Source organism: Egretta garzetta, unplaced genomic scaffold, assembly GCF_000687185.1.
Source record: "Egretta garzetta isolate BGI_Z169 unplaced genomic scaffold, ASM68718v1 scaffold313, whole genome shotgun sequence".
Classification (NCBI taxonomy): Eukaryota; Metazoa; Chordata; class Aves; order Pelecaniformes; family Ardeidae; genus Egretta; species Egretta garzetta.
The window spans coordinates 2,134,610-2,161,820 of NW_009259063.1; the positions used below are offsets into that span (position 1 = coordinate 2,134,610).

The following is a 27,211-nucleotide window of genomic DNA, read 5'->3' on the forward strand; positions in this document are numbered from 1 at the left end:
AGGTCAGTACTAGAGGATGCTCGTAGTGAGAAGGATGTGCGCTTTGGATGAAGAGGGAAGGCTTTTCTCTCAGTCCCTCACAATGGCTCAGAAATCCATTGAAAATATTAGCAAGAGGCCTTCTTATATCCTTCTGGAAAAAGCACGTGTATTTAATTCCTGTAATAAAATATTCTAATGGTAGTAAATAGTGAAGTTCTGGAAGGAAAAAATTGATTTCTCAGCTAATGGAGGAGAGAGGGGGAAATTACAAATCCCTGGTTGCCTATTATCATCGACTAGCAACATTTGGCCACAGAGACCAATAGCAACATAGTTTTAACACGCAGGTGGCTGCAAGAGAAGGGCTGTGCTATATGAAGCCCAGCATCTCCTTAAAGTGGTTCAACCTACTTTTCCAAATTTATTACAAATGAGTCAGACTGAAACTGTTGTAGATAGTCTGCTCCACTTCAGATAGTTTCATATTCATTTTAGCTTTAGAAAAAAGTTTATGTTGGCATTTTCTGTTCCTTGTAGTCACGCTGGCTTTTCAAAATACTTTTTGAACTAAAAATATGTTTCCTGATATTCATACACTGGGACAAAAAATATCTCTTCCCTTACTGCTACCACACTGAAGCAGATGGTGAGTGCTAAGACTCGGAACCAGTAAGCAAGTAATTCTTCAGTGCCTGGGAGTAAAAATGTAGCTGTTGGGTTGGAGTAGACTTCTACAAGACAGACTGTCATTGCAAGTTAGTTTGAGCTCAAGTTCATTTGAGTTAGCCCAGGAAAACTCCAGTAGCAGATAACATGAGCTGCACAGGTGCCCTGTTGCATTTCCCGCTTGAGTTTCACCCATAACCTCTGGCTGATCATCTACCTGAAGTTGAAAGTCAGTTCCCACTCTGTGTTTTTCTATGTGAACAGTAAATCAGATTAGGGAAGGCACCCAGCTTATGCCTCAGGTTAGTAAAGACAAACTTGCAAAATTCATCATGGTCCCTGTCATAATGATGTCACCCACCTAACGTGCATTCCCTCTATGGTATCCTCAGTCACTCTGGCACACAGACCGTTATGCAATATATTGTACATGGGGGACAGGGATGCTGCCTGTGAATAATGCAAATGGATGACTGCAGAGTAGTTATTTTAATGCAAACTGGACTCAGAATAAGCTTGATTCTGCAAGTTACAAAGCAACTTTTGCTCCCTCTGAATTCAGTAGAAGTCGATTTCAAATTCACTTTGATTAACCTGGTCTTGACACAGTGGCACTTGCCCTATTGTAAAGAAAATTGGTAGCTGTGAAAGATCAAAGATTTTCTAATTTAAGGTGGGAGGGAATGTTTGCTGCTGGTGAAAACCTTGTCTTGATAATGAGCAATAACACAATCTGATAATCTGCCATTATTGAGTTTCCTTCTCCTTTTTTTCCTTAAGCTGAAATTATGTCACCTGTAGACAGAAATAAGGAAAATGGATTGCAAATGCCAAACCTATGCAAATTTTGTGACATTAAAGTAACAACCTGCTCAAACCAACGTCAGTGCAGGAGCAACTGCAACATCACTGCTATCTGTGAGAAGAAAAATGAAGTCTGTGTCGCTGTGTGGTAAGTTCATTTCTTCATACGGGTGGGGAGGGGAGCACACCCTCATTCATCATTACTTAGTACTTTCCTCGATTGCTCTGATATTCAGAACGTCTCTGCTACCTCACCAGACTCTGCTCTCTCCTTTCCAACTCATATCTGTGCTCAGTATACTGAGAGCTGCTTGAGGTTAACAACAATTCTGATACGAAATGTTCTGGGGACTTTTTTCTTCTAAAGCAGTTTTGTTCCATCTTATGCTGTTATTGGAAAAGAGGCATGGTTTTGCTCAAATCATTAAGCTGCATCCACCCACAGCACTCAGAGTAGAAGCAGATCTGAGACACAGAGAGGATTGTAGTGGCATTTGCTGAAGACAGACAATTCTCTCTCAGGTTTCACAATGAACTAGGTTACACAGATCTATCACAGGAGGCTTATTTACCATGTATAGGTAGAAATACTTTCTTTTAATGGTAAAAAAAAAATCTTCTGTGTGTGTAGTGACTCTGATGTAAGCATGGTGCTTTTTATCTAGCATATGTCTAGGTTCAAAGAAATGAAGAGTATATGAAAATGAATTGTAACACTTTTTTTAGGATTTTGATGACTCTAAACTTGCATTCCTGTCTAAAAACCGGGGGGTTGCCCTTCCATAAATGGTAAGCCAATCGTACCAAAGAAAACCAGAAACACTCTTAATGAGTTCATAGGTAGACAAAAGGAACAGAACTGGACGTTTGCAACATTGCTGCTCATCTAGGAACATAATTAGAACCACTTACAGAAAGACAGAATTAATTAATTTACTGAGGGATTAGTTGTGTCCATTGACTCAAAGAGATGTTTGGTGTAATTGGAAGTAGACACTTGAAATGCAGGATCAGTCGGTCCAGTGTGCTGTTCCATATTTCTCCTGTGTACCTTTAATAAGTGGTCAGTGTCTCTTATTGCCATACAAAGTGGCTGTAGTGCATTTTAAGATACATTCTGGATTTTTCAGGCCAATTTATCCAAAAGGCAAATGAGTTGAGAACTGTATTTAAAGTACTCTTTCCTTATGAGTCTTATGTCAATGAAATGAAATGTATGGACCAGGACAAAACAGAGGAATATGGTCCAGATTATCAGCTGTAAATATTTCCTTGACAGCAAGGCAGCTCTAGCTTGCACCAATTCTATGGTTGGTATTGGTTTTATTTAAAAAAAAAAATAAATAAAAAAAAAATTATAAGGATAACTCCTTGAGTGCAGAAATTGTGCTGATTGTAGGCGTCAAAAGCAAAATGAAGAGGCCAACTCACTAGAAAGTCCTCACATTTTGAGGAAATAATTCTGTTTTATCGTAATTCCCCACAGATTTTTACTATCTGTAGAGTGACCACAAAAAACAAAAGTATATTCTAAAGTTCACAGCAGTTCATTGAGCATTAGCTTGAATAATTCTGGGTGAGATTTTCAAAGGCACTCATTGGAGCCAAGTGGTAATATGATACAGGAATATCTGTGCCATTGTACCCAATACCCCCATGTGAGGATTCCAGACACTGCCAAATTTACCCCATTCAGGAAAGCCAGAGAAGACCATATGATACTCTTTAAATCCCACTTGAGTTCCCAGAAGAGTCAGATTTCAGGCAGGTGCAGCCCTGTCTGCTCCCTTTGTAAAATATTCCGTCTTTGATTTGAGTTTTTTCCTTTTCATTTTTAGGAAACAGAATGATGAAAATGTGACATTAGAAACAATATGCCATGATCCCCAGAAAACACTGTATGGTCACATGTTGGATGACTCCAGCTCAGAGGAGTGTTTGATGAGGGAAAAGAAGGAAGATGGGGGATTAATGTTCATGTGTTCCTGCACTGGTGAAGAATGCAATGATATGCTCATTTTTCCATCAGGTGGGTTTAATAATTTACCCTGCATTCCTAGGCTATACCTTTCAAGTAGTATTAACTGTGTCAAACCAGTGGACTTTGGAATCACATTTTGTGGAGGGAAACTTCTAGTGGCAGGAGATATTTTGGTCTGAGTCCTGTAAAATATCAACCTTTCTTTTCTGTGTTCAGAGGATATTTGTTCCTGCCAGGCTGTCCTCCTTTTGAAGTAAGTCTGATACTCAGCTCAAGACATTGCACTTCAAAGTTGAGGAAAATAAAGATGAAAGCAAGATGTTTAGAGTTGTTCTGTTGACACACCAAAATGCAACATATGCCAATTATATTATGAAACATAAACAAGATGCAAATGCCAAATTTAAGGTCTTGCCTATTCTAAAAGGCTGTATGGCCACATACATATGGCGTCTGTGTATACAGGTACTACTGAGTAACTTGATAGGATGTGGATTTAAAGTCAGCTTCTCAGTTGTAACTGACCATCTGCACTTGTTCTGTGGTGGGCGTGAAGTAGCTAGAAGGTTCCTTCACTGGTGGATATGCTACCTTGTGCTTACTACGGCACAAGGACCTGTATGCAAGTTCAGGTAAACCAGTGAAATCTGAGTATAGGACCAACTCACAAGTACATAACCCATTCTACTTCATGAATGCCTATTTAGACCACTGCAAATACAGTAAGGGCAGTGCAGGTGTGTACAGTGCTGGTGGACCTCATGCTGCACACACAGGTGTGCATGTGTACACACACACCACTCATTGTATTTTCTCCTACCTGCTGGATCCCATGATGATTCTTTTACTGAGACTAAGTCAGGTCTCTTGCAGGCTAGTGTGAGGCCTTCTGTGGGGAACGTTGTGTGCACACACTTCAAAATGAGTATGGTGCACAGAACCCATCCTTATCACCTGGAAGTTCCTCAGAAAAGGATATAATCAAATCCTTGTTATCTGAGATAACGAAGGGTTGAGACAGTGTTTGCACTCCTGGGAAACACAGTGCGTGACTGCACTGAGGCGGCCAACTACATGAGTGGCTTCTAGCTCTCGCTTCCCAGCTCTCCAAGAAGGCTAACTAGTTTAGATAGCAAACCCCCATCAGATTAGCCAAAAGCAAGCTAGAAAGTCTTTGTCTCCTTTGGCCCAGGCTGTCCGTATCCAGTGCCACCTCATCCCCTCTTCCTCATCCCCTCCCCAAGCTTGATTTGAAACCAGACAACCTGACTGCTGATCCATGGCTGTATGACAAACCCTTACTTGGGTGGGCTTCAAGGGAGTTAGAGTAAATACTGGTATTTTATGACCACTGAGCACAGGTCTTAATTCTAACAGATTGCCTTGGCTTTACTGAAGAGAACGTGTTCCCAGTGAAACGATCTTACTGTGTTGGCTGTCTAGAGTTTTTATACAAAGCAAACCACACCCTTGTGGATTTTGGCTAATTTGTTATAAATTAGTCATGTTATAGCTGTTTTTCCTGGAGCTATGTAGCTGAATACAATCGCTCTGACAAATGTATGTCTTCTCTGTGTATGTTTACGAAAACTCTTCTGTGAATTCAGCACCAAGTGCCTTCATGCCCATCAACTCTGCACACTTCCTGAGCAGCCTAAAAGGAGCTGTAGTATAGATTAAAGCCCAGTCTTGTTACCCTAATTCCTTTTACTTTTTGGAGTGGAGCTTTTCCTTCTAGGTCATGTGCTGTAAACAGTCTAGGTGACTCATGAAAACTGCATTCACATGTAGGAAGTGAATAACTAGAGATAAAAATTGAAGTAATGTAAAACCTCAGTTTGTAATATTTCCAGTTCATTCACAAACACAAGCCCTAACTCCAGTTGGGAGGGGGAGGAATTGAGGCTTTGTCATTCCTTTTTTATTGTTGTGGATTAGTGTTTCTTTTAAATGAAAACAGCCCCTTTGGGTTGCTTGCCTGGTTAGCCATGGCAGGAAGACAAACGATTTTTACAGTATCAGACATGCGGTTTCCTGTCTGTGTTTAACTTTGAGCAGAACATCACAGCCAGCTGGTCCACGGCTCCTCCAGACAACTAGATAATAGCCTGTAATAATTTTGCCTTTGGAATGACTGTCATCCAGATCTATTCTGTACATTGTTCTTGCCTTTTTTTTTTTTTCTCTACGTTTCTTGTACACCAGAGCAAGAATTTTTGCCGTACTTTTGCACATCCTATAGTTTTAGAGAGTGGACAAAAGCTAGTCTAAAAAAGCCTGACCAAAAAGTGATTGTACTAATTTATAAGCAGAAACTGAGACAATAAAAAAGGTTGTAATTTTTCACTTGACAATCACAGCCTTTTCCTTGCAAGTTATTGCTATAAATGATCAGTGTTCCAGCTCTTCTTCCTCCTGGGTGCACACTTAAGACAGATCAGATTTAGTTTGTTCCTGGTATTTCTGAGGTAAGGAAGAAAATTGTGGGTAAGGCAACAAGTTCTAATTTCCACCAGAGGTTAGTCACTACATTCCAATGATTCACAGCTGAGCTGTTATTGCTTTTAGAAGAATTGGTTTATAGCACTGTTGGCTTGTATCAGTCTTGCCTGTGAAGGGTAAACCTCCTGACTCTGTTTTTAGACACAGATGTCTAAAGGTTTTGAGTAGTGGGGGGTGTTGTGACTCATCAGGTGTGGCTTTGGTTGAAGTAGTTACATCCAAATCAAATGCCTGTTTCTTGTATTGGCTTTGGTTTAAATTGCCAATCTGCAAAATAAGGAAGACAGTCAGGCATGTGCCTAAATGTGCCTGTAGTTCTGCTGTGTCAGGGGGCTTCTCACTCTGATTCAGATCCCTGGCATTTCAGGCCATGGGCAACTGGTGGAAAATACTGTGTGCAGTATCACTCCAAACAATGTTCTGTAGTTCTTGGAGAAATAACATACAGGAGACAGGTAGCCACTGCAAATCTCACTACTCTGTGTTTATTTTTTAATCCCTCTCTGTTTTGCCAAACAAAGTTGTGGGTGACTGGCAAGCCGCTTACACCCCTCTGGCAGAAAAATGCTTCTCGCGGCAAAACTCAATGCCAGTCTGTTTTAATTACTATTTATTCAAATGTCTTAATGTCAGTGTTACCAGAAAGCAAATCCAGGGAGCAAAACCACTGGAAAAGATTAGCCAAAATCGGGGGGAAAAGGCCCTGGCTGGCTAGAAGTTGGCTAGGTGGCAGACAGGGGCCTGGTTCTGCTGTCATGGAAAAGATGAGAGCAGGACTGGACTACCAGGGTTTTTTCCTCCCTGGTGTCTGGTTGTCTGGTGGATCTTCTGCATCTTGCTTTGCCTTCCTCTGTTTTGAACTGTTGTGTTGAACCAGGTCTGTCTATAGCTGTTTGCACTGTTCCAGGCCTCCCTTGGTGTTTGGGCAGCTTTGTTCCTCAGCCTTCCCTTCCCCACGCCATCTCACAGCTTCTGCTCATTGGCCAGTGCAAGCATGACAAATGCCTGACAAAGTTCTTCTTTATTAACAATCCGAAGCTATTTGGCTGAGGTCAAGGCTTGTTTACCCAAAGAGACCAAGTAGGACTGTGCTCTTTCCAGCCTCACGTCTGACCCGTTCTCCGTGGGCCGAGGTGACCAGGCACTCATTGTAGCCAAGGAAATGGGATACCTGCACGTTACTCACTGCAGGACCTAACTGCTATGCAGAGCCACTTCTTCCTGTTGTGCAGGCTCCTTCAGGCGTGTTCATTCAGTGGTGCAAAAGGGTGACCCCAGCACTGGAGACTGCAGACAGGAAACCAAATCCTTTAAGTACTCTTGTCGCTATATATGCAGTTGTTATCCTGGGCATTGAGGTCAAATCCAAGCAAAAATGCTGATATCTCAAAATTTGGAAACAGGATTTGCAGACCTGTAGCCCAGCTCTGTTTGGTTCAGAGTCATTCTCATGATGTACGTGGTGATCGTTTTTCATCCTCACCTCTCTTGCCGTGCTATGCAGATCTCCATGCAGTTTGCAGCTGAGGTGCCTGTTGGATGGTTCAGGTAGTCTCTGTTTATTCCTCATGTACTGCCAAGATGAGGTCATTATTTTGGGCATTCCCACCACACCCATTTGTAATATAGGAGAAACCTTTAGTAGCAACAGCGTATACAAGTTTAAATGTTTATCTGAATGATCCAAACTGTTGCCTTGAAATACCATGACTTCAGTGATAGAGATGACTGTCAGGTCAGCAAGGGTTTATGAGAATAATGAAGCTAATTGGAGAAGTGTGGCAGAGGCGGGGAGGGTGTTGTGCTGCTAACAATCTTCACATTGATCATGGGTTTACTAGGTTTGCTAATTGAGAGTGTAAGAGTATTTGATTAACCAGTTGTGGCTGAGTCACTTGCCTGAACAAATTACAGCCTACGGATCTGCAGTGTCAAGTGCTGTGATTGCTCACTGTGTACAGTTGTTACCTGGGAGACCTGGTATTGTTCTGCTGCCTGAACCACCGCAAGCATGCCTGTGTGATGCCTTGTCCTGTGCCTGGATCGCAGGAGATGTGGATAATGTTTTAGAATTTCCTTAACTTGGTATCTCTCGCTTGTCTCTAACATGTTGCCCCTGTCTTTTCCTTTCTTTCTTTCCTCTTCCTCTCCTTACTAGAGTCAAAGCGTTAGTGATTTTGCTTGACTACGTAGGAGGATCTCAGGCTTAAGAGCAGACTTAAGACCTGTGCACAAAAAGCCTCCAGGCCATACATACTCATGTGATGAGTTGTCCAGTGCTCAAGGAACAGCAGAAGGGCGATGATTACAGCTGGACTGCTTCCAAGTGGATTTTAACAAAGGCTTTCATTAATCTGTGTTTCTGTTATCCAACTAACATGTTCAGAAGGTAACTGTCTTCCAGCTGCCCCATAAAAGAGGTCAGTAGCATTACATAACATTGCACAGAGCCTCTCACCGCTTGTATGTTGGCATTGTTCTCTATGTTTCCTCTTAGGTATTTGCGGCCCCAGAGTCCCACCCAATGCCTGCAGCTGTATGTAACCAAAGGACAGGCTTGTCTAATATTGAACATCTGATTCACTTAGTGGGATAGAAAGGAAATAGAATGGAAAGAGGCAAAAGAAGCCAAAATTTTGTTTTGCTCTGTGTTATTTATATTGTTTGCTTCCTAGGAAAATAACCACGCGGAGCTCAGTTACAGATTTGGGTAAAAACAAACTAGGCAGAGCTCTTCCAGTCTGGTTGGCATATTTGTTACAATTTGCATCACTTGAGAGCTTAATAAGTGTGGGACTGTGGCCAACCTTTTATCAGGTTGTCATGGAAGAGACTTTAATAATTACAGACAGAAACAAACTGTAACTAACACTGGCAACATAATATTTTGGGAAAGGTTGGAGGGGTGAAGCTCAGGCTGAGAATAAAAATAGTGGTTAATGTGTGGCATCTGTTGGAACATATTGAAACTGGAGAGATTGATTTGTTCCAGAAAACCACCAGCAAACAGCAGCAGACACAGAGTTGTATAACTGAGGCATGTATCGCAGAAACGCAGTCACGTCACATAAAGTTAGAATATGTCGGCTTTCATATCGCTGATTAGGAAACCTCAGCTACAAAAGCAAAAATGTGTGAGAGATGCCATGTGCACACAATGAAGTGACCTGCTAGAATGGGTGAGATAAGAAGGGAATGCAACCAGGGGTGGGAGACTTTAAACAAATGAGCGCTGTGCCAGCAAACCAAGGAATTACACTTTCTAGCCAGGAGTGAGGGAATAAAACAGCAACAAACTATTTGTTCTGTCTTAGAGCTTAAGAGTTTCTCAAACCTCCTGGGTGCTGAATAGCATACTTGGCAATCAGTTGAAAAATGAAATTCTGCTTGCAATAGATAAAACATCCATTACATCATTGCTGCCCAGGTTTTTTACTGACGTAAACCACCCAGAGGCAATCAAGTTGCCTGCCTCCCACCCCCATGACTAAGATGCAGCCATTCCCATCAGGTGACAGATGCATATGCATGACTCTTCCAACATGTAACACTTGTAACTGGGTCACATAACGGGATTTTCCCCAGGCTTAAGGGAGATATCTGCAGTCCTGATCACCTGATCGTGAGTAGCCATGTGCCAAGGGCAAAGCTGCTGGCCCCCAGGGGAGAGCAGCAGTGTGACATGGCTCTCCAAAAGTGCTTGTACCTTTGTTTTACAATCTCTCCGGAAAAGAGGTAAGTGGTGGCACTGGGCAATGGCCTGCACTGAGTGCTCTAAGGGCTGGGTCTGGTTTGCCAGCCATATGTTGACTGTAGAGCAACATCCAGGCTGGCAAATAACCAAAAAGTCAAGTGAATGAGTGAACATCCTTAGGGCCCACATTCTGAGCCATGAGGATGGCAGTGCTTTAGAAACAGGCTCTAGAGATGGCTTTATCTTGTCACTTCTACTATCTTTGAGCCCCTGTAACAGGCCAGGCAGACCCGCCAACTATGAGAGCCAGTGCCTCTCCAGGAGGCCGCTTCAGCAGATGCTGTGTTTTGGATACCCTGGCAGTATCTTCTTTAGACTAAAAGATGAAGCTCAAATGCAAGTTACTGGCCTTGTGTCATAGTTTAACCCCAGCTGGCAGCTAAGCACCCCACAGCCGCTTGCTCACTCCCCTCCAGTGGGATGAGGAAGCGAATCAGAAGGGTAAAAGTGAGAAAACTCACGGGTGGGTTGAGGTAAAGACAGTTTAATAAGTAAAGCAAAAGCTGTGCACACAAGCAAACAAAGGAATTAATTCACAAGTTCCCAGCGGTAGGCAGGTGTTCAACCATCTCCAGGAAAGCAGGGCTCCATCATGCCCTGACTTGGGAAGACAAAGAAATGGTAACCTGGGGAGACAAACGCCATCACTCCCAACGTGTCATCCCCCCCCTTCCTTCTTCTTCCCCCAGCTTTATATGCTGAGCATGACTGTTGTAGAAGTCACTTTGTATCTCAAACAGAATCCAATACATAGCATTATTAGCAAGGCTTGTTAAAGCCTTAGGCCCCAAGGTGTGCACTTTCACCTGGATGCACTGACCATGTACTGAACTTTTCCTTAGCTATATGAAGGAAGGCCCCCAAAACCAGTGCAAACTGGAAAGATAAGGTAGCCACAACCATCAGCAGAAGCCGTACCCATTAAGATAAGAAAAGGAATGTCCTGCCTGGAGACAGAGAAAGGATCCAACCAAGATGAGCCCAGACTCAAATATTGCTATTCGACCGAACCACTGCAGAAGGGGAACTTTAATTGCCCAAGGATTTCTTTGTGTGGGGTCCCTCTCCAGAGGCACCCAGCTCAAGCTGGTTTTTACCACTAAATTCATCTGTTGTATGTCATGTCAGAGAATGGGCTTCAGGGAAACCTAGGGTCAAGCCTAAGGGGAGAGAAAGTGCCTGAGAGTGAGGGGGGGTGTGAGCAAGGGAGTCAAAAAGGGGCACCCATCAGCCCAATGGAGCTGCCAGCTGTGAAGGGACTCCGGTCCTAGCAGTTAAAATCTCGGGTGGTGTGTGTGCAACTCCTTGAATGGTGCATGAATGCTTGGGCAGCAGCTTCTCCTTTAACAATGACATCATATGGTCTGGAACACTTCTTTGGTCAGTGGGGGTCAGCTGTCCTGGCTGTGTCCCCTCCCAGCTTCTTGTGCACCCTGAGCCCACTCACTGGTGGGGTGGGATGAGAGGCAGAAGAAGCCTTGACTTTGTGTCAGCACTGCTCAGCAGTAACGAAAACATCCCTGTATTATCAACACTGTTTCCAGCACAAATCCAAAACCTAGCCCCATACCAGCTGCTATGAAGAAAATTAATTCTACCCCAGCCAAAACCAGTATACCTTGAGAGATTTGGTCTACCTAGTTCAAAAAACCTCTTGTCAAGTTCAGGAACGGGCTGCAGGAATTTAACTTTCAGGAAAGTCTACAAGAAATGTCAGGGTTTATTTTCCACTGGATAGCAAGATAGAGTACCCTCTGGTTTTAAAATCTAGTAATCTCTGTCTTCTGCCATCAGATGGTTCAGCGTAGAGCTGAGGAAGGGGTGGAACTGATTTCCTGCCCCACAAAACTATTAAGTTGAAAAAAATTCATCTCCAGCAAGGATGGAAAATTATGTTTCCAAGAAACTGTCAAGATAAAAAAATGCAGGTTATTTTGAGGTGCAGCATTTGAGTTTGATTATTTCTGAGTATTTTGTGTCAGGATCAACCATTTTCCTAAGGAAAAAGCTTCCCCCCCCGCCCCCCAGTGAAAAAGCTCCCCATCCACAAAGCCCAAAAAACGATGCCTGTAAAATTAGCAGGAGTTTTTAAACAAAAGTCAGATCAACTTTCAGACCACTTTTGTCCTAAAGATAGGGGTTTCAGGGAAAAGTACAGGAATGTCCGAAGCAGAGTTTCTGTTTTGAAAAATCAACATTTCCCATCAAAAAATTTTTGCTGAAGATTTCCAAACCATTTTAATTCTAAAAAGAGCAATATCAGGAAGGTACATGAGACACTCAACTACAGAATTTCATTGTCACTTGAGGATTCTTCAGTAGAGATAAATTAAGTGACCCCAAACAGCTGCTCAGCGTGGAACTTCATTTCACTGAAAATGAAACATTCTGTGGAATTAGTTTTAATCCAGAAAGTAGCACTAAAGAGATGGGCAGACTTTTCCATATTTTATTACTTAGTGATTTGCCCAGAAATCAGTGTGTACATAAGGTTTGAACTCATATTTGCCTGACTCAGAATAACCAGAGATGAAAAGCTCTTCCCCGAATTGAACAGAGTAGGACTTGAACTTGGAGCTGCCATACCCCAGACGAGCCCCCTCACTGGTGGGGATTCAGCACTCACATCTCTTGCCAAACTGCAACATTTGAACAGAATTCTGTTTATGCAAAAACATTCAAAAAGTGTTAGTTTTCATTCCAGTGTGGAATTGAAACCAAACTTTGGAAACCTCAGAATTGCTGCAAAACGGAGTTGTCCTCCAGTCCGCTCAAAGGGCTGCTTTGTGTCTCAGGAGCTTGCAAAATAACTAGATCACAGTCCCGGGTCTGGGCCCGCATTTTGTGACTGTGTGTTTCTGGGGGTTTTGAAGACGCTAGACGAGCTTGAAATACATCAGCGTCGAGATGTTTAACCTGAGTTCTGCCAATATCAAATATAGTCTCGCCCCGCTGTGTGGCTTTGCCTAGCGGTTGAACAGGCAGCAACTCCAGAACTCGCACAAGCAGTGCTGAAGTACTTCTGTCAGGACTGGCTGTTCATTTCTGCTGCCCTGGGCATTAAAGCACGGCTCCTAATTTTATTGCCATTGTTTTAGTTCTTGTTTCCAAAGTTCAGTGACACCGAAATGCAATCAAAGGCACCCGACCCAACCTAAAGAATTTGCAGCGCTCTTGGGCTTTGAAGCTGCCTGACTGAGCAGGGGCTGTACAGTGCTTCCATTTTCCTTGGCACCTGAGCCCAATTCCCTCAAGGCTTAGGTAGTGTTTAGGGGTTGTGCAGATGGCTTGGGCTTAGTTTAAACCGCAGACAGGAAGCTTTCTTTTAGCTCAGCTTCTCTATTGTTATGCTGTATTAATAGGCTCTTTTGAAGCTTAAGAAAGGACTGATCTGCCTAAATAATAGTTCTGGGTGGGGAAAGTTATTTAGGAGCTTGTTTGCAAAACCTGAAAGGCTGCTTCACTTGCTTAACCATTTCCTTGCCTGCCTGTGCAGCCAGTTTTTGCTCATTCCGGTGCTCAGAAAGAGGAAGCTGCCGCTCCCGTTTTTGAGATTAGGGGGTTTGAGTCATAGGTGTTTATTTGTAAGCAAATGAACGTATTTATTCTTAGATTCCTGTAGTCAAGCCAGAAAACGTTGGCTAGCCACTGTGCAGATACGCTCTGTTTGATCCTGCCCTGACCGTCCACAGATGCAACAGAGAAATGCCCCAACCTTAGCTTGTGCTGGAAGGGCTGATTTTGTTCTGTTCATATCAGCAGTCAAAATCAAAGGCAGTTCCAGAAGTGCCTTGCTCGGCCCAGCCCTCAGAGCCACCAGCTCTTTGCTGCTGTTGTCCCCTTTAATTCTGCTGGCAGGCAGCTCAGTCCCCTTCTCTAAAGCTCAGGGTTCAGCCTTGTCAGTCCTGACACCCAGTTCGCCCTGTTGGGTGCTCATTCTTGCACTTCCCAAGCCTTAAGGGGGACTTGTCTAGTGCCTGAAAAACTGCAGGTGAGCACACCCTTCGTCTCCGCTGCTTTAGCTGGGGATGGGCAGCCATATGCTTTTCACCCCCTGCCTCCCTGCTTCCTCCAAGGGACAGTGCCAAAGCGGACGGGACAGCGCTCAGGGGAAGTGGCCAAACTCCTCAGCTTCTGCTTTGATTAATTTTTTTTTTTTTTTACTCTTTTTCAAATGACGTTTGCAACATCAGCAGTTTCTCCCTTCCACCCAAAAATCCCCCGGCACCGCAAAGCAGAGCTTTCTCTTGTGCAAAAAGAGGAAGAGCCAAAGGGGCTCTTAAGTCTGCTGGAGACTTCCCAGCTGTAGGCCAAAATAATACAGCCTGCTCTAGGGCATTATAGGACTGATCGGTGCCCTCAGACAGGTAGCCCTAACAGTCAAGGAGTGGCGGCTTTGGGTGAGTTTCTTCTCAGTTTGAGCTGAATAGGCACCCAGCTACCTCCAACTGCTTGGACTCATGGGGAGAAATTTAAAAGAGAACCGATACATCTTGGGTTTTTTCTCCTTTGTTTACAAAGACATTTGTATTTCAAATAACTGGGCTACATATTGCAGCTCTGTGGCAAAGAAAAAGGGGCTTAAAGGGCCCTAAAGAGGCATGTTCATCTTTGTTTAAAAGTATACTGTATGGGATAGATGAGCTGTTACTCAGTTCCAAGAGCAGAGTCCAAACTTCAAGCATGCTTTTCTGTGGTCAAGAAAAAAAAAAAAACCCACACCAGAATCCCAAACGTTCATCACAACTATTTTATTTGATTGTTACAGATCGTAGTTGAGTTCATGCAGTTGTGGCCTGCTTGCAGCAAAACTCTGAAACAGCCATCCCACAGCATAGTCAGTTCTCCTCCATCGGGGTGTTTCCCAAGCTCTTTATAAAGCAGATTTTCTGAGAGTGAAGAATGCACATGGGAATATACAATGCAAATCTTCTGTTTACTGACAGTGACATTGGACTTTCTAAATATATTCCTCCAATAAAGGCCATAAAAAACCTTGGGTTCTTTTTCCCTCTTCAACACGTTGAGAGGCAGATGGGGTGCCTCTAATCTGTGATGAACTTTTAAGTATTTTTTTTATTTGAAAGTTTAAAATTTACTAACATTTTGTTGCCAAGGGAAATCCCTTGAGAATAAGGATTTTTGGTTTGCATAGGTGTGGAAGAAGGGATTGGTTTAAAAGAGTCTTTTGCATAAATGAAGGAAATACATTCTTTGTAGGTGCTGCTAGTGAATGCCACTGACCTGTGCTAGCTGGGAATGTCAGTGCTGGAAAGGCACTTCCTTTTCCTTGAAACCCTGTGAGAGAGGCTGGGATTGAATTACTTGCTTTGCATCTGGTTGATGAACCTTTCAAACAGAGGAAGCACATCCTGATTCAGGATTCAGGCCTTCTTCCAAATAAAGAAGAATATACTCTTCAGATGTCCCATCACCTGCCTTTTGAATTGCTGATGGCGCCTTCTGCTTGCCAGCTAACCATGTTCCCAATGGAAAAGTGGTTATATGTGAAATTGGAGGGTCAGAGGTACTCCTTGTTCTAATCGTAAACACTTTTCCCCCACCCCTTTCAGCATTTGCTCACCTTCATTTTGAGAGGCACAGAGTAGGGGAAAGAGAGGTTAGTGGCTCATGTGGTTAGTGGCAATTTCCCTTCAGAGCTTATTAAACTTTTTCTTATTGACTTATTTGGCCTGATACACAGAACCTGAGTCAGCGACATTGCTGTAAGCCTCCACCAGAGCATCATGCTGCCAGCAGAAGCCACTTGCTCAACTCTGGTTGCAGCTTCAGTTGTTTTAGTCCACTCAGGTTAGACTCCAAGGGCTTCTTCCAATCAGTCCCCTCCCTTATGGAAAGATAATACAGTACGTTTGCTCTGACTCAAAGGGAGAAATCCCCCAAACTGAACTAGAAGGGTCACAGCTAGAGGTGATAGGGCAGTGCTCGCCTCTAGAGTAATGTTCTGTAACATTCCCAGAACATCTCCCTATTCCAGAATATGACTCTCCTGTTCTTCTATTCTCCATCCCTATATGTTCCACCTAAGAATACGTTAGTGTGTGGTCTGCACCAACTAAGGAGTTTGGAGTGAACCATCAACTGCTTTACAACAGGACAGCAAGGGACGCACAGAGGATGTTTTAATTTACATAAATCCATGCAAAAAGTACATGGGGGGGTGACAATTCTCAGATGTGCCGTACATGCCTGAATGTGCCTGCAGCATTCAAACACCTGTGCACATGCAGGTGTTTGAATGTGTTCTAGTAACACTTTCACATACATCAAAGTATGAGAATGAGTTTAGTTTTCCAGATACATATGCAGGCATACATATTGTGCCTGGATATTAGCCCACAGTAGTTGTGTGCGGACAAAGCTTCCTGGAGATGTCTTTACATGGATGCCACTGAAATATATTGGATCTGGAGTGATAACTGGGCAACTGGGAATTCACATGCTGCATTGCCTATTTATTTATCAGTCCAGTTCTTAGAAAAACTAATGTGTTCTAGTAATTACTGGTTAAAGGGGCAGATCTGTCAAGAATATACCGACAGAGTAAGTGCAGGAGACTTTGGCTATTGTATTCAGGAAGGGGAAGATTTCATCCATAATGTATTAAGAGCCTGAGAGAGAACAAAGCTATTAAATTACATTAGGTTCTTGCTCATTCAGTTCTGGCTTTTTATAAAATAAGCAGACAGGGAAGTCCTGGTGAGTGGAGGCCTATATACAAAACAACATTTTGAGGTAAGAAAGTGGTGATCATTTTTATTATTTACTGTTAGTGGAGGAGCTCACTATCCAGAGTATTGCACTCTGGATAAAAATTGTAATTATTGACAGCCTCCTGTATACATAAAGCTATTATATCATGTAATGTATGCCTTTCTTCTGTTCTTCTTTACAGGTGACCCTCATAAGCCAGAGGAGAAGGATGAAATTTCCAAAGTCACAATCATAAGTCTTGTCCCATTACTGGTGATTTCTGTTGCTGTGATTGTTATCTTTTATGCCTACCGCACTCATAAGAAGAGAAAGCTCAACAAGGCATGGGAGAAGAATGTTAAGCCCAGGAAACATAAGGACTGCAGTGATGTTTGTGCCATTATGTTAGATGATGACCGCTCCGACATCAGCTCTACCTGTGCCAACAACATCAACCACAACACAGAATTGCTGCCCATTGAGTTGGATATTGTTGTTGGCAAAGGAAGGTTTGCTGAAGTATATAAAGCCAAATTGAAGCAAAACACATCGGAGCAGTATGAAACTGTGGCAGTCAAGATTTTCCCCTATGAAGAATATGCTTCCTGGAAAACTGAGAAAGACATTTTTTCAGACGTAAACCTCAAGCACGAGAACATCCTCCAATTCTTGACAGCAGAGGAGCGTAAGACAGATCTTGGCAAACAGTATTGGTTGATCACTGCCTTCCATGCTAGAGGAAACTTGCAGGAATATCTCACACGGCACATTATCAGCTGGGAGGACCTCTGGAAACTGGGTGGGTCCTTGGCCCGAGGCATTGCCCATCTGCATAGCGATCACACACCCTGTGGTCGCCCCAAAACACCTATCGTGCACAGAGACCTAAAGAGTTCCAACATCCTGGTGAAAAATGATTTAACCTGCTGTCTCTGTGACTTTGGGTTATCCCTGAGACTGGACCCTTCTCTGTCCGTGGACGACTTGGCTAACAGTGGGCAGGTGAGTTAAAAGTTTGAAAGGGGGTAGGGGTGGTGGAGGTGTTGTACCAGTTGGTGTGTTGGTTCCTGGGGTGAAAACAGGAAGAATTCTATGCTGCCATATCTACTTCAAATCTTACAAAATTACAGTGACAGTATTTATAAACAAAAAGCCTCTAAACTTAACATTAAAGCAACAATGAGAAATGTGGAATGAAGTTTTTGTTATGATCAGAGAGCTGCATATGTATGTGATGCAACCATACTCTTTATACACGTACACCAAGTGCGTATGAGCTTGTTAGCACCTGTTTGTGGTGTTGTTGCAACTCACATGCATGTATGACAAGGATGCGCTTCACATTGTGACTGTGAGGTTGTGCCACAGTTTGCATGCCCGATGGCATTACAGTTTTTTGTGAGTAGACCCACTCCTGGTGTAACTCAGCATGTGTGAAGTCAGTCTTCTATCTTTGAGAGGCATAAGCAGATAACTAGAGTGACAGATAATAACTTCAGAAGGCCAAAAATAAACTTGTTTTAAGATTGCAGCACTTTCTCCAAATGCAAGCGAATGCAAGAATCTTAAACAAAATTAATTGCCCGGTTGTTGATTTTTTAACTAAGTAACATGGATAATACCCATCTACTTCATAGGGATGCTGGGAGGATGTTTACAAATGTTTTGAAGACGAAATTTTTCAAGTAAATCTGTAAATACTGGCTCTTCTAATGAAAACTCCCATATAAATTCAGACCATTTGTTAAGTTAATTAATAATTATTTTTTATAAATAAAGTTTTATATTTATATTTTCATACATAGGTGCCATCAAAGCCTGTCCATTTATACTGACTTTTACTTCACATGGAACTAATATTTTGGTTTAGAACATTTTCAGGAATGGTTCTTCAGTCAGTAGTGCTCCGTTGAGTTCACGGGAGCTTTGCTGTTGTTTATCTAATGAAGATCTGTCTTTGAAAGCCTCATTAGTGAGAGGCAACTGTCCTGATCTCATTTGGAGAGGGTTTATTAACCAGCACCGGGAGTAATGATAACCAAGGAAGCTGTACTTAAAATAATACAAACACCACTCACAGTTACATATCACTTCTCTCCAGCATGCCAGACCTTTTCGGAGTTCAGGGAAGTCACTCCATATTGTAGGTTGTAAGACTGGTTCCATTTGGAATAAAGTGAAAACAGAGTATTTGGCAGTGTAAGGCAGGGGCTCTGAAACTCAACCCCACAGACACTTCGATTGCTTAAAGCCAACCCATATTTTAAGCTGGTTTCTCTGGCACTGCTCACAGACACTTGGAAGGAGGAGGGTAGCGTTGATTCTGCCACTTCCCCAGTCCACACTGACACCGATGACAAAGTACAGTGCTGCCCAGAGCAGGTTACTGCTTTGGAATCCGTGTCCTTGGGCACTTCTGTTGAGGCCCACTGTTTTGCTTTGTTTTGCTTCTGTTTGAGGGTGATCCAGCTAAGTGTCATTGTTCTTTGTGACCAGGAGTAAGATGGTGTGAAGTGGCTCCACTTCAACCTCCACCTTGTTTATTCTGGGCTCACAAGCACTACCCACTCAAATTCCCCAACATGCCAGCCTCGGTGCTGCAGCTTTTGCTAAAGGGGGTCTTGCACCAGAATTTGCCTGATGCGTAATTTCTCAACTTTACCCTTTGACTCAAACCTTTTCCACCAGGAGGTCCAATCTTTGAAGGCATATAATGGAGCTAACCCAAATCTTAAATGAAGGAAACCTCTAGCTTCCTATGAAACAGATAAAAGAGTATAATACCATTTCTCTGGTCAGCTCTAGTAACATTCAAGGCAAGTTATTGGGGTTATAAAGCTGTTGTCTTTCCCATCTACCCAGCTACCTTCCATGTCATGCAAATGTAGCTGGTTTTGACCATACAATACCAGCGCCCATAGTGACTGGCTGGAAACCATCTTTTTCTCCATTAGAACCTTTGCAGTCTTTTCAGTTTGGCCACCCATGATGGTTAATATTTGCAGACATTACTTAATGTGAGTATATAAATCTGGACCTTTCTCCCATTGTGTTCAAAGGACCGGTAGGTGCCCGCAAGGCCAGCAGTTCCTCACCTCAGCAGCATCAGCAACCTTGTAACAGATGGTCTCCCTAATCAGATGAAGAGGGATATCTACTGCCCCTCTGACTGGCACACCTCAGGGCACAAAGCATCCCTCAACAGCTTGAAAGAAACATAAGGACTCGAGTAAAAAAGATCCAAAAGTCACAAAAATTATCATGTACCACAGGAAGAGAGGTGGTCCCTCACTGAAGTTTTGGAGAAGCAAGAACTTAAATCAGACTGGTCTTTGCAAAGGGAAAGCATGTTCAGACTCCAGAGGGGCAACCAACTCTGAATTGCTGTAGTTTAGATACCTAAAATACCTTTGAGAGTAGGGGCTCAGGTTTCCTCAGGTTTCCGTGAGATGCAGGAAAAGTATCTTTGACCCAAAGACCTAATAATCTAAATGCAGATAAAAGGATACAAGCAGAGTGGAACACATGATAAATCCTAAGCAGGATGGAAATGGGATCGATTTGATACCATTCTTCAAGTAATTTTAAATTTTCTCTGCATTTCCCACTGTACTTTTTAGTTATAGGACTTGATCCTCCATTGCCCAGCAAAGCTGCAGAATAATTTTCACTGCTGCAAAGAGTGTGAAATGCCAGACCAGAACAGCACTTTGTGGCAATGTTAAGAATCTGTATTTAGGCACCATTAACTCTTGTTAAAATCAGAAGGATTTGGGGGTGTGAGACTGTGGGCCATAGTGTACAGGTAACCCTTCTTAAGCTTTGGATGGGATCTGCTTGGGGAAGAAGTTGTGTGTTGGGGAATGGATGGGGGGTAGGAACAGCCTCTGCTGCAGAGTTTCCATATGTTCTTATTCTGTAGGGGAGGGAGATGCTGGCCAACTCATCGGTGCTGAGACGTGATTGTCCCAAGTACTCGTTCAGTGTATGCTCATGTTGCTCACATGCCTGGTCTTACATTCATCAGAGAGTCCATGAATAAATCCAGGGAGTTTAACTTTGAGACTGAACGCATGGGGTTTTTCCTGTCCTCTGTTTATAAAGGCTTTGATCCTACAACCATTTGGATATTTTTCACACAGAAATCCTCTGCTGTTGCAGGCTCCTGTGGCAAAACTATGTCCTTGATCTTTCCTGCTGTCTTCTTACGGTGCATTGCACTTTTTGTAGAACTTCTTCCCATTTGCCCTGAGCCTGGGGTGGTAAGACGTGTTTACGGAAGCTTGTAAAATGGATATCATAGGGCTCTCTCAGGGACTGTCCATTTACTGTGTGGCTGCCTGCAATTGCAGACCCAGTAACTGAAATGATCTTTTGCAGTCCTGCTTGCCGCTGGGCTCTGGAGTGATTGCTATAGTGCAATCTACAAATAGCTCATTTGAATCACAGGTCCTACTGCATCACCCGCTGGTGCTTGTTCATCTCTGTCATTAGCCAGTCTCCAATTTGAAACTCTCTTTGCCTGATCAAAGACTTAGTATGTTTGCAGTTTTTCAAGGGGGATACATTTTTTATACCTACGCTGTGAAGAGTTTGTCATTTGAGAGCAACTGTTGAGTGATACAAAAATTCTTCCTTAAATCCTTTCTTGTGATAAAAACAGGCATTTAAACTTTGTCATAATCTAGATCTCAGCAAAGCTGCTAAAATCATTGCTGAAAATTGCTCAGTATGAATAAAGTCTATGAGAACGTCTTTTCAAACAAAGGGGCTGATTTTTGGTTTCGATTCAAATGTGTGCTTCTGCATTCAGTATTTGTGTATTTGCTTACTTCTGCCAGGCCTGCATTTACCACTCTCCTTTTAAGCCTACCATGAAAAGAAACAGCTAACACTGTAATATGCAGCGCAAAAGAATGCAATGTGTTTCTAGCTCATCTGAAAGACACGTGGTCAGCGGCAATTGCTTCAGGCCCAAAGGGCAGAGTTTATCTGTGAACAGCCAAAGAGCGAGAAAGCTTGTTAGTGTCAAAATTATTTGCTTAAGGAACTAAAAAGGGCTTCTTTTTTCTTCTTTACCAAGGGAGGTGCAAATAAGTTGGTAGTCAGGATAACGCCAGATTCCTTTGGCAACAGAAAATATGACCTGTGCCAAGTATGGCCTGAATTTTTGGATACATGTCAAATGGCACTGTTTCTGTGAAAGCTGAAATTAAATCACAGCAGAATCCAAAACATGGATTACAATTGCAGCTCCTGAGCTATCCCTGATCTCCTCTCCTGTAGGTTGGCACAGCAAGGTACATGGCCCCTGAAGTTCTAGAATCCAGGATGAACCTGGAGAACGTGGAGTCCTTCAAACAAACGGATGTGTACTCCATGGCTTTGGTCCTCTGGGAAATGACATCTCGCTGTAACGGCGTTGGAGGTAAGTGCCATCAGTCTTCTTCTCCCCAAAAGTATGTTTGGACAGACATGCTCTTGTGGTTGTCTGGGGTTGAGGTGATTCTTTTTAGCCCTCACTGATTGTACTAGCGTACCTGGATGCTGTAAATTAGCAGGCCTTTGGTAGTATGAGATGCATGTGTGCATGAACATGCTTGAAGGGCAGGCACTTGAGAGCATGAGAAAATTGGTTCTGAACTGATGTAAAGATAAATCTACTGTTAGGTAGACCACTTTTAAAGAAAACTAATACCTGTTTTTTCCTATAACATTTTGAGTAGTCATGGATTGACTCAGTCTGGTTGACCTCACCCAAAATGATTGGAAACATAAGACAATGTGAAATCATAGAATCATAGAATCATAGAATCATAAAATGTGAAATATTAAGACCAAGAAGTGATAACTGCCTCCTATTTACTTTCATGGAATGTTAATTCTGAAACCTAATGAGGGACAGATAAGTGTCACATTTACTAATTGATCATTTCAGTAAGAGCCATCATAGTGATACAGAAACCTTCCTGCTTTCCCAAAATCCCCAGCTGCTGCTCATCATTTTTTGTGATGTGGCAAGAGATCATCCATATGAGAAATCAAGGGGTGTTTGTTGTATGAAGTAAAATAAAAATGATTGGAACTGACTATCAGAAGAGCTCCAGGAAGAGCTGCTGTACTTGTTCATATTCAGAGTTTGTTCGCTGAAACAAAATCTCCATTTCTGCTTTGCCTAAAGCTGCCCCAGAATTCCCAGTGTGCAGCACTGGTATGTGCTAGAAATCAGAAAAGTTGCTTTCAAGATATCTGCATTACATATTGCCATGTTTGAAGATTTTCACCTTATTTCAGGGACTAAAATGAGACTAAGCTACAGGCAGAGTTCTTCAGTCTGCTGGTATGGTCTAACATTCATTCTAACAAAAACTGCTGCACAGTCCAGGGCTCTCACAGGCAGTCTAAGGAGTGGGGCTGTAAAAGGTACCACTAATGCAGATATTATAGTAGATACGTGACTATGATTTGATTTGTTACCCTTCTTCCAAAACCACAGAGGCTCCCTTTTCATCAGACTTGGCATGCTTGCATCTAGAAGGGCTGCCACAGACACAGGGCAACCTTGCAACCTAGAGCATGACAGTATGGGGAACATAGTGTACAGGAGGTAAACCACTGTCCTGTGGGAAGATGTGCATAACTACTCCTTGTTTCTCTACTAACATCCATGGGATACCACAAGGGTGTCCGTGGAGGTCTCTGAAGCCACTCTGCCCACTGGCTGCAGGGCTGCAACACAGCGTCCATGTGCAGGCAGGAGGAATGCCTCCACCTCAGTCTCCTCCTATGTCTGACCAACATTTAGTCTTGTTGGGTGGGCTGGACTGCGGGCAACAGATTTGCCCCTGTTTGCACCCTGCTGGGAAAGCTACAAAGCGAGTATGTGTGCAAACAGCTAGTGCTAACATAAAAGCATGAAAAAAAATTAATTCTTTTCTAGTCAAACATTTCAAGGGAGAAAACATTTGGTGCTTCAGGAACTGAACCTCAGTCTGGCACATTCCAAGGCAAACCTATCTACATTTCATTGTCATGGTCATACCTGTTTCTAAATGCATTGGCACAACCTCAGCCTTTCATTAGCACTTTGTAAATGTGGCCAAGGAGATTTAAAACCTGATAAAAAGGATCTTTGCCCTGTCTCTTGATCTCTCTCTGTTTCTTGCATTTAGGAACTCACCTTATTAATATAAATACGAGCTCTTCCCTGTAGAGTCTTTGCTGATGCCTGAATCCTTTCCTGTTCATATTTGCAGAGTACAGTGAAATGGAGATTGCGGCATGAGCTAACCTTATTGTTGCTGTTCTCTGAAGGCAGCTGCCTAAAAGAGGATATAAAAGGAGTTTCATAAGGAAGGAAGATCACTATTGTGTTTATCTAGAAGAGAATGACCCATTATAACCTTGAGAAGAAGAGCTGAAGTAATTTCAGGAAAAGGAAAGATTTCTCTGGCCCAGCATCCCCTTTGCTTTCAAGGTGGAGCTTAGCCCCTCCCCTCCCCTCCCCCCCATCCTGATTTTTCCCTATTCATTTCATCCCTCAGTCATCCTCATCTCCAGAAACACGTTTCTTGACTTTCATTTCCCTATTTCAGTCATCTTTCCAAGGGCTGAAGTCCCCAACAAAACCACAGGAGTACTTGGGCAGATCTGAGCGGGGGGTTGGGGGGAGGAACTTGGGCTTAGTGTCTTCATCCAGAGCAATTACATCCAACTCCCAGGATGTAGCTCCCTCAACTTGTCGCTGGCACTGAGCTGCAGCAGCATCGCACGGTTTCTCTCATTTCCTTTTTAGATTTTCCCCTGGTTCGCGCAGTCTGGCTATCTTTGCAACCAGCTGGTGAAATACCCTTACAGTAATTCATGAGTACAGCTCCCCCTCTGCTTTCTCGCTCCATCTGTCACTTGTGAGACTCCCTCCTCTCCTTGCAGCCTTCCCGAGGAGCTGCCCCTGCTCACTCAAACCCCTCTTTTCTTCCTAAACTGTTGAGGCACTGACCTCCCATACAAGCTGGAGTAGGCTGAGCTGATTGCAGTCAGTCTTTCCAAAGGAGCCCGAAAGGTGCAGACACCATCATTGCAGGGCAGGCTTGACTGCGGCGTCAGCCCCCTGACGCTAGAGAAACCTGTGGCAATTTAGAGGGCAGGAGCGATAGTTTTAAGCTGAGGCAGCGGCGTTAGCCATTTTAATTAGGGAGGGAAGCATGCAGGGGGTGCTAATTGCCCTTCAGCCCTGTGAAGGTACAGTGATTTATTTCTTTTATGAGGGGAGCTCTCAGGACCCATTTGTCAGCGTGCAGGTGTGCAGCGAGCCTGGGAGGCGACGGAGGCAGGTCCTTTCGCTACAGCAGCTTCATCGAACGCGGTCTCCACGCTATGCCAGGCCTTTTCAGTCAGCAGACGTTTAAGCAAAAATACCCAGCAGCATAAGCCATACTGTGAAGCTGCCGTAGTAAATAAGCAGGTGGGGATCGGCTTTCGAGAAAGGCCACACTGTTCGCTGTTACTTTGTTGTGCTAAATATGGAGAAGCAGAAATGGGGCACGAGGGAAAGGGAGACAGAGGCAAAGACCGAGTTTGACTGATTTTTCACCGGTGTATAATTTAAGAGGCATATTTAGAAACTCAGCAATACTACTTTGGGGAGAACTTCAACTGCTCCACGCTGCCGTTAACTTGGTATTTCATTCAGCGCAACAGCTGTGCGCCAGATGCTGCATGTTGCAAGAAATATAATTTTCATCTCAACCACTTGCTTTCAGAGCGACACAGCTTTGGCGACTGAGGCAAGTGTAATTTCTCTGACAGCCTCCTAGAAAGAAAAGAAAACCATCTGGTTTGTATCGGAGCTGCTATGGGTGGGGGACTGTTGGGGCTGGCAGGGGAGAAGGAGAGGAAAGGGAACTTCTGGAGACACGGGGTTGGTGAAGAGGGAGAAGAGAAACCCCTCAGAAAATGGCGACGTTGCTCATGCAGTTTTGTACTGCCTGGAGCGGTGGCTGGCTTCGGTATAGCAGCAGGGCTTTGTTTGAAATGGCAGACTTGCTTTACTAGAGCTGCGTTTAATGTGAATAAAATCGCTGATTAATCTTATGCTTACTTGGAAAGAGTCAGCCAAGCGCCACAGTTTGGTAACGAAACGTTTGTGCATCCTGTACCTCATGAAATGCGCAGATTTCATCATGTTGATGTGGAAAGGTGACAGTTTCTGGCAGCAGGGAGCATTTTGATAACCTGTACAGCGGGGATGTGCCTGTTCATGGGGCCCTGAGGTGGCTGCAGCTGGGGCCTGGTTTAAACCTCTCCTTCTGTGGAGTGGAGCCCAATTAGGGCACGTCTGCATTGGTGATGTCTTCTGGTGGCATATAACCATGACATCGGCACAGGGCAGTGTCACTCCATGACAGCAATTCATGTCCTAGAAATTCTCTAAGTGCCACCATGGTACTATATGTAAGGTAGCAAGTGCCATCCTTCAACAAGCCCAGGTAGCAGCAGATCAGATCGCTGCACTACACTCTGTGTTGAGTGTTGATGTGCTCTGTGTTCCTCCACTTCCCCACCTCAGGACCCAGCACACAGTGGCTAAGCAGCCTGTAACCATACACTGATGGCAGAGCTTGTGTGCTTCCAAACCTTTGGAAGGGTGGCTGTGTCTTTGATCACCAGATGTGAAGTCACTTAAAACATGTCTGTGCAAGGGAAACTGCACAGTGAGTTCACCCATCCCAATGCACCCTCGCCCTTTCCAGCTAGCACCCATATTCTGAAGGAGCGGAACGGGGAAACCTAGGGAAAATGTGAAGTAAGCATTTGACAGCTCCTTAAACTTGGCCATGAAATGGCTTTTCAGCCTCTGCTTTATGCATTATTATCCCTTTGTGCAATAGCTAAGTAGATCCACCACCCAAATTCCTCTATCATGAAGAAAGACGCAACCTGCACACACACAGGGGAATGTGTGTGCATGAGCTGTCACAGTAGCTCCACCATCGATTGATTTATCCCTGCTGTGGTTCTCCCCTTGTAAACTCTAAAGTGAGGGGTGTTTCAAAAGGACCTAGAAGTTCCCGAACACAAGCCCACTGCTGTGGACTGTGCTTCACAGTTGATTTTTGCTGGCAGCCTTTCTCTTCATTCCTAATCAGTAAGAGAGGTCACATGAGGGAGTGTTGACAGGGTTTGCAAGCATGCTGTTCTGACCCAAAGGAAGAGAGTCTCACTGTGAAGAGTTTAGAGTAGAAAAAGATTACATGAGCAAGTCATATTTTTCATGAGGAACTCAGGGCCAAATTTGCCAAAGCATTCATCAGGCATCACAAATAGATTTTCAGTAATGTCTCCGGGGCTAAAAATCCATCCCCAGCCTTTCAAAGAGTTATGGCCAGGCCAGTGTCAAAGGAAACTAGAGGTACAGTGATTATTAGTGCAAGGTAGCTCACAACCATAAAGATTAAATGCTGGAGGTTAAAGTTGAAGGAACTCTGCCATTACTGAATGCTGAAGGTGCTGTAGTTCATGGTACCTGAGGTATTTGTGGTACTTCAGCCAGTTGTCATTTTTAGTGCCTGACTGGTCTAAAAGCAATCAAAAGAAACATGTAAGGCATGAAAAATAGATTCAGCATCTGTATACAGCCGTGCACAAGCAGCTAGGCACAAACATCTTAACCTACCTCAAACTGACATCTGCTACATCTACTGTAGCACGTCAACATGATCCATGAATAACCCCAGCTATTACTGCAAAATGGTTCTGACACCTGAGATTCCACAGCATAAGGATGATTTACGGCGAGAGGATTCAGT

The 27,211-nt window shown here is 43.5% G+C and overlaps 1 protein-coding gene across 1 annotated transcript in view; it reads left to right on the forward strand.

Moving 5' to 3' along the window:
• TGFBR2 (transforming growth factor beta receptor 2) overlaps positions 1 to 27,211 on the forward strand; it is a 69,362-nt gene that overhangs the window by 35,547 nt on the left and 6,604 nt on the right. Inside the window, exons 2-5 of the mRNA XM_009635149.2 lie at positions 1,429 to 1,600; positions 3,291 to 3,481; positions 16,606 to 17,405; positions 21,690 to 21,831. Of these exons, the coding sequence (XP_009633444.2) occupies positions 1,429 to 1,600; positions 3,291 to 3,481; positions 16,606 to 17,405; positions 21,690 to 21,831 (1,305 nt within the window). The remainder of the gene's footprint in view (positions 1 to 1,428; positions 1,601 to 3,290; positions 3,482 to 16,605; positions 17,406 to 21,689; positions 21,832 to 27,211) is intronic.